Source organism: Poecilia latipinna, unplaced genomic scaffold, assembly GCF_001443285.1.
Source record: "Poecilia latipinna isolate Pla-1442-1.1 unplaced genomic scaffold, P_latipinna-1.0 Scaffold2264, whole genome shotgun sequence".
Lineage (NCBI taxonomy): Eukaryota > Metazoa > Chordata > Actinopteri > Cyprinodontiformes > Poeciliidae > Poecilia > Poecilia latipinna.
In genome coordinates, this window is record NW_015114880.1 from 75,563 (window position 1) to 88,913 (window position 13,351).

At 42.4% G+C, this 13,351-nt stretch overlaps 1 protein-coding gene across 1 annotated transcript in view; it reads right to left on the reverse strand.

Moving 5' to 3' along the window:
• Positions 1-13,351, reverse strand: part of LOC106937021 (E3 ubiquitin-protein ligase SMURF2-like) — a 45,005-nt gene that overhangs the window by 19,988 nt on the left and 11,666 nt on the right. Inside the window, exons 2-8 of the mRNA XM_015018315.1 lie at positions 10,940-11,005; positions 9,676-9,760; positions 9,418-9,501; positions 8,906-9,120; positions 6,277-6,361; positions 3,410-3,568; positions 3,267-3,314 (exon numbers count right to left, since the gene is read on the reverse strand). Coding sequence (XP_014873801.1) covers positions 3,267-3,314; positions 3,410-3,568; positions 6,277-6,361; positions 8,906-9,120; positions 9,418-9,501; positions 9,676-9,760; positions 10,940-11,005 — 742 coding nt within the window. The remainder of the gene's footprint in view (positions 1-3,266; positions 3,315-3,409; positions 3,569-6,276; positions 6,362-8,905; positions 9,121-9,417; positions 9,502-9,675; positions 9,761-10,939; positions 11,006-13,351) is intronic.

The following is a 13,351-nucleotide window of genomic DNA, read 5'->3' on the forward strand; positions in this document are numbered from 1 at the left end:
AGAATTAGCGGTGCATGGATTTCATTGATACATAAAGGTAAGACACCAATAAGATGTTTTTGTTTAGTTTTTTTAATGAAATGTGCGTTTTGTGGGCTACAGTTTGGATGTCAAAGTAATTCAGTAAAGTAGAAGCGGCAGCTAATCTAGTTTTTTTAGTGTTAAATCCTAAAACATGTCAGTTGCTATGGCAACGAGTCTGCGTGTAGTGTGGCGAATACCTCTTTCCCTTTGCTGTGGTTCATAGCACAAAATTAATGCCTCCATTTCTAAGTTTCACTGAGTTAACGCGGCTATGGATGACATGAAAAAGATTAGTCTTTTTGCCCCCCAGAGTTGTATGCCTTCGCGAAATTTTTGTACGTCAAATAACATACATGGCGTCTATATAGTCGTAAGTCAGTGCCTCACCAGCAATGAACCTCACCGCACGTCACTGATATCTATATCTATATATATATATATATATATATATATATATTGCACTATATCGTTAGGTATGGGCAGGCGGGTCTCCAGGTTCCTACTTGCTGATCACCAATATGACCTGCTGAGAATAAAACCACGATTCTGGACAGCAGCTGATTTCGCGGAGCATCTCTAACTGAAAGCAGTTCTGAAATCAACTAGCTGTATTTAGTTTGCTTTTAAAGATCTTGCTAATACTAATAGAGGTGCAGAAACCAGAGTTGTCATCGGGCCGTCGCTTAGAGATCACAGTCAATGTTAGAATACATGTTGACCCTGAAGTCGAAAGCTGAACACATTATTCAGTTATTCATATAAAGTAAAGATTAAACTGTTGCCAAGTAGGGATGCAAACAATTAATCTAATTGTGATTAGTAGTGGATTAATCGATTTGTTAGTTTGTTAAAATTAGTTCCAATCCATTAATAATGTTGGTTGAGATCTTCTGTTAGTGTTGTAGTTTGGCCGCCATCCAGCAGAGGGCGCCGCTGGTCATCCTTAAACGGAGCCAGGAATAAAGATGGCGGGGAGATTCAGGAAGAGAAAAGGTCCAGGGTCCTGTGTGGGATGCAAAATGCACTTTATGCACTTCTGTTTAGAAATATAAACGCTCGACAAGCACCTTAAGTTTCACTTTAATAGAGCTAATTAAAGTGGAGCAGCGTATGCACATCTCTCTGTTCATGGGAAATGAAGGGTTTCACATTCCTTTCATCTTCTATTTTTCTATTAAGCAACCTAATAAGTTCCTATTTTGTTATATTTTGTGACTATGCTTAAGTTTAATGTGATAAAACCACAAATTGTTGTTTGTTCAATCAGTATTTAGTACAGCAGACACAAAATAATATCAAAATGTAAAGATTTTTTTTTTAAAATTCAGCATGTCATGAAAAACGGAGACGGTGGGCCCTCTTGATAAGAGAGAAAAAATATTTGCTTACTAATTAATCAATAACTTCCATCTCTACTGCCAAGGTTACAATATTTACCATCTTACTGATTTACGGCTAGTTGCCACTATGCAGCTCCTATTAAATAGAGAAAAAAAAAAAACTAACTGGAAGTGGTAACAAATGACATCCAGACAGATCCCAGTTGTAAAGAGTCGGTTCAGCCTTTAATGTATCCACCCACCCAACAGACTGCATTCCACCTCACCACAGTGGCCATTTTTCTATAGAAAAGTCCCAGAGTTTGGTTTCTGGGGTCTGGTGCAGCATAATGGAATCACTTCCTGCCATCCCAGAACGCCACATGGCCCCCATAGGACGCTCGAGCCCTCCTCATGAATCCCTTTATTTCCTGCCGACTAGACCGAGGAGCAGACGGGGGGAGGCGCGAAGGTTACTCTGCTGACAGCACCCAAACACGGCGGGGAGGGAAGGAGAGGAGCGGAGCAGCTCTCTCACCCATAAAACAAACGTTGCCGCTCTCTCTCTCTGTTCTCTTTCCAGCCGCTTATTGACAAGTGACTGGAACATGTTACCTGAACGCAACCCCGACACACTTTAATCAATCACAAACATCTCCAAGAGAAGTAGACATTCTTTTCTCACGTGAATCCCACAGTCAGGTCTTGGGAGAGAGAAGGAGGGAGAGAAAAGAAAAAGCAGACGTGGATTCGGTTACCTATTGGACGCTGACCTCGACCAGAGAAGGGAGCAAGACGGCAACAGCGCCGGGGAACGTCTTAACCAAAACCATGCAGCACTGTAAATTGCAACTTTGATGGACATCATATATATCTGACATTTTTGCGGGATGACGGCACATGAGAGGTGAAAATGTCTACAATCTCCAGCCTGATAAAAGGCAGATGTCTTGACAGGGAACCAGGAGGACTGATGGATTTTCCAGACGTTTGTCACAAGCTTGAGAGTCCCTTCAGAGTTCGCTCTGAAGCTAAACAGAAGAGGCAGTAGATCATACGATGTGCTGTTAATATAAACACAACAGGTTGACGCAGGCTCCGGTTATATCCTATCGCAACTTCCGAACTTTAGGCTCAATACTCGTTGCAAGATACGGTGATGATGTCGAGGCAAGACGTCTCCTGCGGGACAAAAGCGTGAGACTTTTAAAGAAAAGACAGAGGTGGAAGGTTTCTGTGTGCATCGATAAATCTGCTCCGATTTCCTCAACTTCGGGTGGTCGGAAATCGGCTTGGACGTGAAACCGATCTCATCTACTTCCACAAACGTCTAAAATCAGCGATTGCCCCCTTTAGCTCTGTTGGTTAATAATAATCGCCACATTGTTGTCGACTTAGCGACTTTTCAAACGCAAAAATTAGCACAACCTCAACTCTCTTTCAGCCATAAAAAAAGATAAGATTTTTAAAAAGTTTGTTTCTTTTTTCAAATAACTGCCCTCCGTCGCTCGGAGACCGTGTTGCTACAGCTGCACACAGCATAGATGCTCAAATCCAGCTCGTTCATTAACTTGGGCACAGGATGTATGTCTCCGTTTCCTGGACATGAGACGCTCCTGGCACACACACACACACACACACGCACATCGGTTTTCACTCGGCTATTTGATGTCCGGCCAAAGACAGCTTCGTGATGGATCGTGTGCTAAAAACGCTTTCATGATTAAAACCTCTGAAGAATTTCTGAAATGCCAGGAGGAAAGAAAAGGATGTGGAAAGCCTGTAATATGTATACATTTCTGTGTGTGTGCGTGTGTGTGTGTGTGCCTGTATTCTAATGGCCCACTGGCTCCGGTGGTCAACACACTTTGGAACGATATTCTGGTGTAAAACCGTCGGTCAGAAGTAGGGGCCGGTCCTTACCTGACGTTTTGACTCTCACTGCTTCCTCGAGAACCGTTGGAACTTGGACTAAATAAAACAAAAATAAAAACAATTTCTCATCTCGTTTTTTTTTTTTTTTACTTGCTTGTGTGTTATTGGGAGGAATAAAGCCCAGCTCTTACTTTAGGACTAGATGCAGGTTGGCGGAGAGGCGCGGGTCGGTGAACTGCGTGGTTCGGTTGTTGTGGTCGACAAAGTAGACCCTCCCTGTGGCCGTGTTACGGATCTCCCATCCCGGCGGCAGCGGACCGAGTTCCTCACAGTTCACATTGCTGAGGTCTCTGAGGCGCAACGGAGGAGCAAAACCAGGTTTTAGAATAAAAGAAAATGATTGTTTACTACCTCTTTCAATCAAACTTGAAACGGAGCCGAATGCTCACTGCAAAAACACAAAATGTCACCAGGTGTTTTTGGTCTAACTTACAATTAACTTTTAAGAAAGAAACAGGAGCTTGTTTTAAGTCAATAATTTGTAATATTAATCAAAAATGTACTAGTTCCACTGATAGATTATTTCACATATAACATGCAAAAAATGTTGGTATAAGTATTCCAATATTAATATCTGCATCGGTCTTGATACTGAAAAAATTTCTAGAGCAATCATGCTTTATTATTTATTTTACATTATATTTGAAATTCCGAATTGCACTTTCTGAATACCTGGAAAGAAGATTTGTGGCAGTTTGTTTTTGTGTCACCAAGGAAGTTTTAGTATAATTTATTTTACATTGTCTGTTCGGAGCCATAACTGGACTTACTGAACAAATTAAAGTTGTTGTTTTGCTTGTTTGACCAGGCTAGTGAAGCTGTTGGTGTATTTAAGTTGCCATACAGATGCAGAGTTATCAAATAAATTTGTAATTCAGTAAATTTTTTTGTCTGTTTTAAAAAAAGAAACATTTTTAGTGTATTCAGCACTGCTTTTCTGGAACAGATCGGTACGGACCGATACTAAACCTCAGATATCGGTATCGGAAGTGAAATCACTGGATCGGTGCATCCCCAGCTACAATTGAAATAGTGAAACTAGTACTTTTTCGTCAATATTAAAAAACTTATTGAAAATGTTACTTGTGTGTTAGTTTTGTCTTATTTCAAATGTGCCAAGATGTTTTCACTAGATACTAGACTAAAAAACTCTAAGATTTTTGGAATTTTTAATTATTTCTGTTTACAGGTGAAACAGGGAGCAAAAAAATAAAATAAAAAATCCCCTCAAACTTTCAGCAGTTGGTAACAAACTAGATTCAGGACGAGTGCAGCTCACGGTAAGCTGCTGCGTGACCAGAAGGGTTATGAAAAAGGTAATCCATATTCAGCACATGGGAGACGCGATCGATCAAGTTTTATTAAAGGGAGTGCACCGAGGCATGTTCTTGAAAAGCATGTGCAGATATTTTGCATGCGCATTCTTCTGGGCTGCTGTAATCGACACGACCCACATGCCTGGGAGCATCCGACAGGGGCAGCTGGGACCGCCCCAGGTACGCGTCCCGCAGGGTTTGTTTGACGTGACGCGGGTCGGGTAACGCTGCCACAGCACAGGAAAAATGTTTTTTACAGGCATCGAAAATGTAGACAAGCAAATCCTCAAAGTGCAGTCTGGACCAAAAGGATAGTCAATCCAAGCCAAGTCCACTGCTTTTTAAGAGAACCGCGTTGCAAAACAGGCAAATATAATCCTGGAATTTGACAGAAAAAAAGGAATATTAGAAACTTGGCAACATGTGGATTTGATTTAAAAAAAAAAGTTTTTCCCAACGATCTAAGACAACATTTACACTTCACTGCTAACACACAAAATCTTACCAAGTATTTTTAGTCTAGTTTGTAGTGCAAATATGTTGGTGCACTTGAGATAAGACAAAACTAACTCACAACTTACATTTCAGCAACACACAGAAGCTTCAGTCAATAATTTCTTAATATTAATTTTAAAAAAAGTACTAGTTCCACTTGTAGATTTTCTCTCTTAAAACATATGAAACATGTCTTGTTAAAGGTGAAATAATCCAGCAGTGGAACTAGTAAATGTTTTCAATATTAATGAATAGTTATCTGTATAGGATTTTTGTCTTACTTAAAGTATAAGAAGATACTTGCACAAGAAACTAAGACAAAAAGTATTTGTTAATCTTGGTGCTGCTCTTCACACTCAATTCCAATTCTTCGCTGAGATTTCTTTGGTGTGATTTTTAGTGTGGTTGTTCATATTATAATTTTCCATACGACTCAACATCAGACTCCACTGAGGACAATCAAAGTGTGTTTATGTGGGAGTGGGGAAAATGGACGCTGCACATGTCAGCGTGTGCGTTTGCATCGGAACTCACTGTGAAATAGGAGCCGACAACATGATATATCCGTCGACGCCGGCCATCGCGCTGTTTGTAAATTGATGTAAACACCTTTGGTTTCCATGGAGAGCGGCGAAACAGAGGCGGCGGAAATCTTCGCATGCACGTCGTTATTAAACAGACCAATAGTCGAAACATCTGCTGCGCTGGTTTCATCTTTTATTTTATATTTATTCTCAGCCACGTTGCGCCCCCATCGACTGAAATATTAGGATGTAAAAGTTGGATGCTTTAATGAAAAAACCCCCCAATGATTTAAAATGGCCGTTTGTTTTAAGACGACATATGGAAGCTCTCTGTGACGTGACTCGCTCAGAGTAAACTTATGACCAATCAGAGCGCACAGATTTTTTTTGAGTCTCTATGCTGATGACTAAATTAGTTGACAATTATTGTAATAATCGATTCATCACGATTAAGCCGATTAATCAATTACTAAACAAGTTGATAATTACTTCAATAATCGATTAATCACGATTAATCTGATTAATTGATTGCTAAACTAGTTGACTATTCAATAATCGATTCACTGCGATTAATTTGATTAATCGTTTCAGTTCTAGTTAAGAGCTAAATGAAAATGTTAGATGTGAAGTAGAAAACGGTAGTGGTGACTGCGTGACTCATACCTGGGTACTCTGGGGTCATGCCATGTGCTGACACCCGTCTGAGTGTGCAGGAAGTAAACTTGACCTTGCTGCGTCGTCCTTTGCTCTGTGAAAAGACATCGACAAAATTTAAAGGGGTTAATCGCGTCAATTAAAAGCACTTCTCCGAAGTTTAATTTATATTCCACGTGCAGACAGCTTGTACCCAATCTGTCAGCGTACAAGAGCGATCTGACAGATGGGAGATGAAAGGACGGCTCGAGTCGGCCGAGATCCCAAACGGCGGCCGGCAGGGAGGAGGTGAGAGACGAGACGTGGCGGAGGGGGAGAGGCAGGAGGGACGTCTGAGTTTTCAGTTGGTGAGCTCATTCATCACTGCCCGATGGAGATTTCCTGTCCTCTGCCACCGTCTTCACTGCGTCCACCTTCCTGTTCCTGTCAAGAGCTGCATCACGAAATGCTTCTCATGAGGTTCCAGGAATCAAGGGCGGAGGGGGGTGAAGCGTATCATCGCTCGCCCCGTTAAGCCAGAAAAATGTTTTCTCAGACATGCCAGGACTGTTACGATATCCCAACACCGAGCTGCGAGACCGCAGGGCACAGGAAGTACCCTCTGGGTCCGGTTACACCTTCCCCTCTAATGTTTTCCACCGCGCAAAGGAGCGACTGCAGTGCAACATTCATGCTGAATCATTTTTGATTCACCTGTGTTTTTTTGTTTAAAATATAGAAATATAAAAAGAAACGACCAGATCCTGATTCTGCATATTCAGAACAAAAGTGACTGTGTGTATTCCCACGAGTCTATCGTGCTAATTTATTGTCAGATAAATAAATTAGACGGGCTATCTAAAGGAGTAGACGGCAACAGAGAGCCTCCTAATCTCAGCGATGCGTTACAGTTCCTCCTTCACCATGAGGAAAAACAAACCTTCCCCGGACTTTAGGGAGAGACTGCAGCTTGTCTCTGCACTATCTTTTACATGAATGCATCTGTTTCACTGTGGGCTGAAAGAGGAGGAGGGGAAGAGGGCAGAGTGGCGGCTGCCAAGCTTATAACAACTTCTATTAGACCAAGTGTGTCAAACTCAAGGCCAAATTCAGCCTGTTGTAGCTTCTTCTGCTTGTCTCTGAAGGGACGACACATAAACAGAGCTTTCAAGCTTAAATATCATTTTATCAATCAAATCAAAACTGATTCTGTCAATCGGTTCTTTCGTGATTCTGCGATTGCAGAAATTCACACAAAGTCAACAGATTTTGGCGCTATTGCATTATTGTGAGTTTATTGCAAATTTGCCACAAAAATGCTAAAAAAGAAAAAACTGGACTTTGTTCTGAGTTCCTGTGACAGACTGGCGACCTGTCCAAGGTGACCCCGCCTCTCGCCCGGAATGTTAGCTGGAGATGGGCACCAGCACCTCCTGACCCCACTGGGGACAAGGGTGTACAGAAAATAGATGGATGGATGGATGGATGGATGGATGGATGGATGGATGGATGGATGGATGGATGGATGGATGGATGGATGGATGGATGGTTCTGAGTTCACTTCCTTTATGAGAATCAGCCGTTAAAACAATTAGTCCATTTTTTAACTATTTTGCTTTATTATCTCCACATTACAGCTAATTTACTTTATTTTCAAATTGTAAATGGACAATACTAAATTTTCACAAAAGCCAGCAAAAGCACCACACTGAGGAGAGTTTAGAGGGGATAAATGGGCAGAAGCCCAGGGCGCCAATTTTTTGGGGAATCCAGCAATTTATTTTTAATGAATACATATTTTACATTGTAAAGTAAGACATGTAATTTTATTTATATAGCACATTTTCAGCACCAAGGCAATTAAAATTAAATACAAACAAAATAACAGGTTTAATTCAGCAAAAGAAGAAAAGAATCTAATCATGTTTATCCAAATTTTATGAACTAGACCCTCCTGTTCAGGTTGCTAGATAAGCGCAAGTATGTATGTATCTTCTGGTCTAATTCTTTTTCTGGTTTGGAAGAATAAGAGTCTAAAAAGTAGTTGCTGTTACAGTTTTTCTGGATTTTAAGTTTGTTCTAATTTTTTGGGGTTGCTAAATCAGTAAATATTCTCTGGACTTTCTAAGTGCGTTTTAAATTTATAAACTTAATGAGTACTCCACAGTTTCCAAGTAATAATAAGAACTAAATGTTCCTGTTCTGGAAGAATTTTATTGTACTTTACATAAAACTCACACAACTTAATATTTAGTCATTTTTACGACTATAAACAAAACTGAAGTATTTGAAAATTATGAAATTATAGTACGTTACGTTTGGAAACAACATGGAGCCACTGCTCAGAGGATGCATTAAACCTACCGTGCATCAATTCATACTTGCTTATGAAGAGGACTAGCTATTAATAATATATTGTAAGTTGCATTAGTAGCAGATTTTTCCCTCAGTGACCAAAAATGGCTCAAGCCCAGGGAACCACATCCTTGCAAATCGGGCTCTGGTAGCAGAAGTAGCACCGTTTGACAACCAGGGGTTTAGATCAGAGTTGTTCACCTGTTAAAACAACCTCGTCAAAGATGTTCTGCAAAGTGCTGTAAGTTAAAGTGTGTGTGTGTGTGTGTGTGTGTGTTTTATGTGGTGTTGCTGTTCCGCTCACCGTATCCCTCAGGAAGGTCCGGGTGCATGTGCAGGTGGGTTCTGCTCATGTAGTTGCGGTGCCGCTGCGACCGCACCCGCCTCTCCTGGGCCCGCTGGTCGCCGTCGCTCGGAGGCAATGCGGTGGTGGGCGTGGCGCCGTTCGTGCTAACAGGCGTGTTCTCGTCCACGATGCAGCTCAGCGGCCGTCCGGGACTGGAGTACTCCGACGCGGGCCTGAGAGTCGGAGGGAAGAAGGAGGTGAGAGCGGAGGAGAGGGAAGGAAGTGAACGTGACGAATAAAACAAAGAATGCGAGAAGACGTAAAATATGTGCCATGGAAACGTTCTCCCTCAGGATGAAAAAGGAGATGTTTCACGTTTTCCAACTACGTTTCCCTGAAACCCACTTCGGTTCTCCCTGAGATTTTTATTTTATATTGGGGATCAACCGAGGTCAGATGGCGAGGTTCTCCATCCTCGGACCTCCCGCCATTTGACGCTAAAGAAGTCCAGGTTTGGGATTCCAACTCACCTGGTCGGCCTCTCCCACTGCGTGGTGCGTGTGATGTGGTTCAAGTACTGGATCCGTCCAGACGCCGTCCTCCTCTCCTCCCAGCTGGCGGCAGAAAGACACACACAGACACACAGGGGCGTGGCGGTGAGCCGACACACCAAACTCGCATGCTTACATCGGTTCTGCATTAATGCGCCGTGCGAGTGAGCGAGCACATGGTTGTGTTCGACTCGCAGCGGCTGAGAGAGAAACCGAAGAGGCTTCGCCCTCACTCACCCATCTGGAAGATCGTTGTCGAACAGCCGACTGCAGTCCACCACGGGGCCTCCGGTGCCGATGCGGTCCCTCGATTGCAGGCTCACTGCGGGAACACATGGCAGGCACATGCAAATGCTAGGGTTACTAGACAGCAGATACCAGATTTGATAAAAATGAAAAACAAAAGGATGGGGGAAAAAAACTGTGTAGGTTTATAAAACAAACAAACAAACAAAAAATCAGGAAAATGGCTAAAATCAAAATCCAAAACTTGGAAAAAAGCAATGGAGGTGGATTTTTTCCACAATGCAAAAACACAATCTTACCAAATATTTTTGATCTAGTTTCTAGGACAAATATATTGATACACTTCGAATAGGACAAAGCTAACTTATTCGTAACTTAAGAAATAATAATAATAATAATAATAATAATAATAATAAAAAGCACGAGTTCCACTGGTAGGTTATTTCACTTGGAAAAATGCCTTGCTATATGTGAAATACTCTGCCAGCGGAGCTGGTACTTTCATCAATATTAAAGCTGCAGAATGTAATGTATAAATGTATAAAACAATATTTTTTGCATATTTGTTGAAACTATCATCATGTTGTGACAGTTTGGTATAAGACATATAATCAGTGAAAAATACTGAGCCCCTCTAAGCTCTCCTGGTGCCATCTAGAAACGACCAATCAGAGCCAGGAGGCGGGTTTTAGTGCTGTCAATCACAATTTTGTGTGGCGCTGCTCATCCTCTGCTCTCCGCTATGCTAATGCTAGCCTAGCCTGTTGTGAATGTTAAGGCTAGTTAGCATAGCCACCGTTGATGGGAGATAAACAGTTTTCCTGTAAGAACGAGTTGTTTTGCTATAATAAGCACATTTAGCAGCGAGTACATGACGTTGATTAACAGCACTGAGACCCTCCTCCTGGCTCTGATTGGTTGGTTTTAGAAGTGGTGCATTTCTTCAAATGGCAAGAGCAGCTCAGATGTATAATATACCAATATATTACTTTAAAATGGTCTCAAAGCAACAATATTATCGTTTATTGCAATAACTTCTGGGACAATTTATTGTCCGGCAAAGTTTGTTTCCTGGACGCAGGCCTACCACACTTCCCAGCTCTAAGCCTTAAATCCATCATTTTTTTCCATCGTACTCAAATCAAAGGCTGGATTTTTCCCATTTTTGTAGCCTGAAATTGTAATCCGATTTCCATCAAATCCTGTGATTTGAGAAAACGTGAATTTTTCCTGTCGATTCCTTCGGTGCACTTACCTACAATCTGCCCTCGGACTGTGTCACTGTCGTTGGGGCTCAGCTTGTTCAAGTCTAGTCTCTGGTCTGTTGAAGATCAAAAACAGAAGAAGTGTAATGAGTGAAAAACAGCACAATCAGACAGACAGGAATGAAAACAGAGATAAAAAGAGAGAGAGAGAGAGAGAGAGAGAGAGAGAGAGAGAGAGAGAGAGAGAGGAGAACAATTTGGAAAGGGACCGGAGGAGAAGAAAGGATTCATGTGAGAGAGAGATACATGTAAACCAGCATGTGTTTGGACGCGTTCCGCGCTGCTTGGACGAGTCCCACGGCGGCGTATCGTTTACATCACTCAATAGTCGGCCTCCCCCCGCCCCCCTCCCTCATTATCCGTCTCTCATTCCTCCCGTCTGAAAGGCCGCGGCTCAGGGCCGTGCCAGAATACAGATGGAACCGCCACGGGCCGTAAAAGTCTCACCGAGGCTTTCGCTACGGCGCGGGCTTCGGTTCAAACGCGGCGGGGTCAAATGTTTGACAGATTTCAGCACGAGGCGTGCGCCATTCCGCTCGGCCTCGGCGTGCACGTGAACCCCCTGCCAAAGTCTGGAAGCTCTTTTGTCTGAACTTTTGCTTAAAGTCTGTGGAATTTTAGAGCGAGGGAGAAAAAGAGGGAGAGAGAAAAAAAAAAATAATACACACACAGCAAAGGAAAAAAAAATGTCCAAGTTGCCTCCAGACATGAAAAAATGCCACTATCTGTTTTCTCCTGTCTGGGTGTCATGCAGATCAGCTCAGGATGTCCGTCTAGACTAAACAGGGACCAAAATGGTGAAATCGTTACAAGGCTGGTGGAAGGTCAGCAGCCAGCAGGACGAAACAAAACAGAAAACGCGTACACCGGAAAAACAAACAAGAAAAAACAAACATACTTTTTAAAAAGAATATTCTCTGGAAAACTATTCATACTCTTTGGACAATCACAAACGTATATTTTACTGGGATTTTTTTTTTTTTAATGAAAGCTCAACACAAAAGTAGGGCATCATTGCTAATTGGATGGGTAGATGGTTTATGACAGGGGGGGGGTCCAACCTGTGTGACCCTTTGAACCTTCCCCAACCGCGGTTAAATAATGGTACAACTTTGGCCCTCCGGTGTCATTTTTAAGACTTTATAGTTGGTGTTTAGGTATTTTTAATAATGTCCTCCAATAACACATAATTATCTAGTGATATTTTAAAATTTCCTGTGACCTTTACCTCATAAGAAAAACACATGAGACTGATCCCCCAAAAATTAGAATTACATGCATTTTTCCTCATAATGATGTGTTATTAAACTTGTGGATGTAGCTCGGAGCGCACCAATTGACAGGCTCTGATTTCCTTCATTTGAGTGAACGGCTGATACTTGGATGTGAAACCGATCTGATCAAGTGATCCTGCCAACCTCCGAAAAGGTGTGAAAAATCAGCTGCTGTTGCCAACTAAGATGCCATGTCACAGCGTCAGCTATTAAAAAATGTTTTAAAAAAAACGGTATCGGCCAATATCGGAATCAGTCGGGCTTTATAAAGATCTGTGGTCGAACAGAAAACTACAACCGGTGCGCCCCCCAGTGAACAGAATGTGAAAATGTTTTAGCTGTGTGAATAATTTCACAAGAACTGTGCAGTTAAACATAACTGCTCCAGAGAAGCAAAGACACTCTGCAATTATACACCAATGTTGCAGTCGATGCCATTTCCAGGGCTTGTGGAGGGGCAAGTGACGGTAAATGCAGGAAAAACAAGAATGACGAAGACCACAACAGAGAAAAAACTACAAATCTGCGCTTAAACATAAATAGCTGTACAATTATGTATGTCTGTGCAAAATGACCGGTTGTCTAGATCGGCAGACGGAGATGGAGGTTAGTCACAATGGCATTTCGTTTGTGTGTGTGTGTGTGTGTGTGTGTGTGTGTGTGTGCGCACGCACTCACTCACACACATTCTGCCACCTCATGGACGAGACTGGAGGGGAAACCGAGGGGCGAGGACTAGGCCAGGAGAGGGAAAAAAAAGTGGGAAATGCAAAAGCAAACCACTCACAGCTGCTGCATAAACTTCAGGTTTCCTGTGTCGCTTCAGGAAAACCGTGTCAGGAGTTTCTAGGAAAAGTTATGGGATTCTTTCCCAGTTCAGCCAACAAGACCGCAGACCCACAGAGCAGGTACCAGCTCAAAACACAACCTCCAGACTGCTGCCGTGTTGTCAGCTAAATCTGTCCGGCCCTGGCCTTTAGAGGAAGACGTTTTGCAGAAGCCTCAGTCTCGTTCCCCCGGCTAGCTTCTGACATGAGGCTTTTTTTTTTTTTTTTTACTGTAATTGCAGGTCGATGCTGAGCGGCTCTTCCTGTTCTGGCCAAACAGGACTTTTCACAGTCCAGTTTG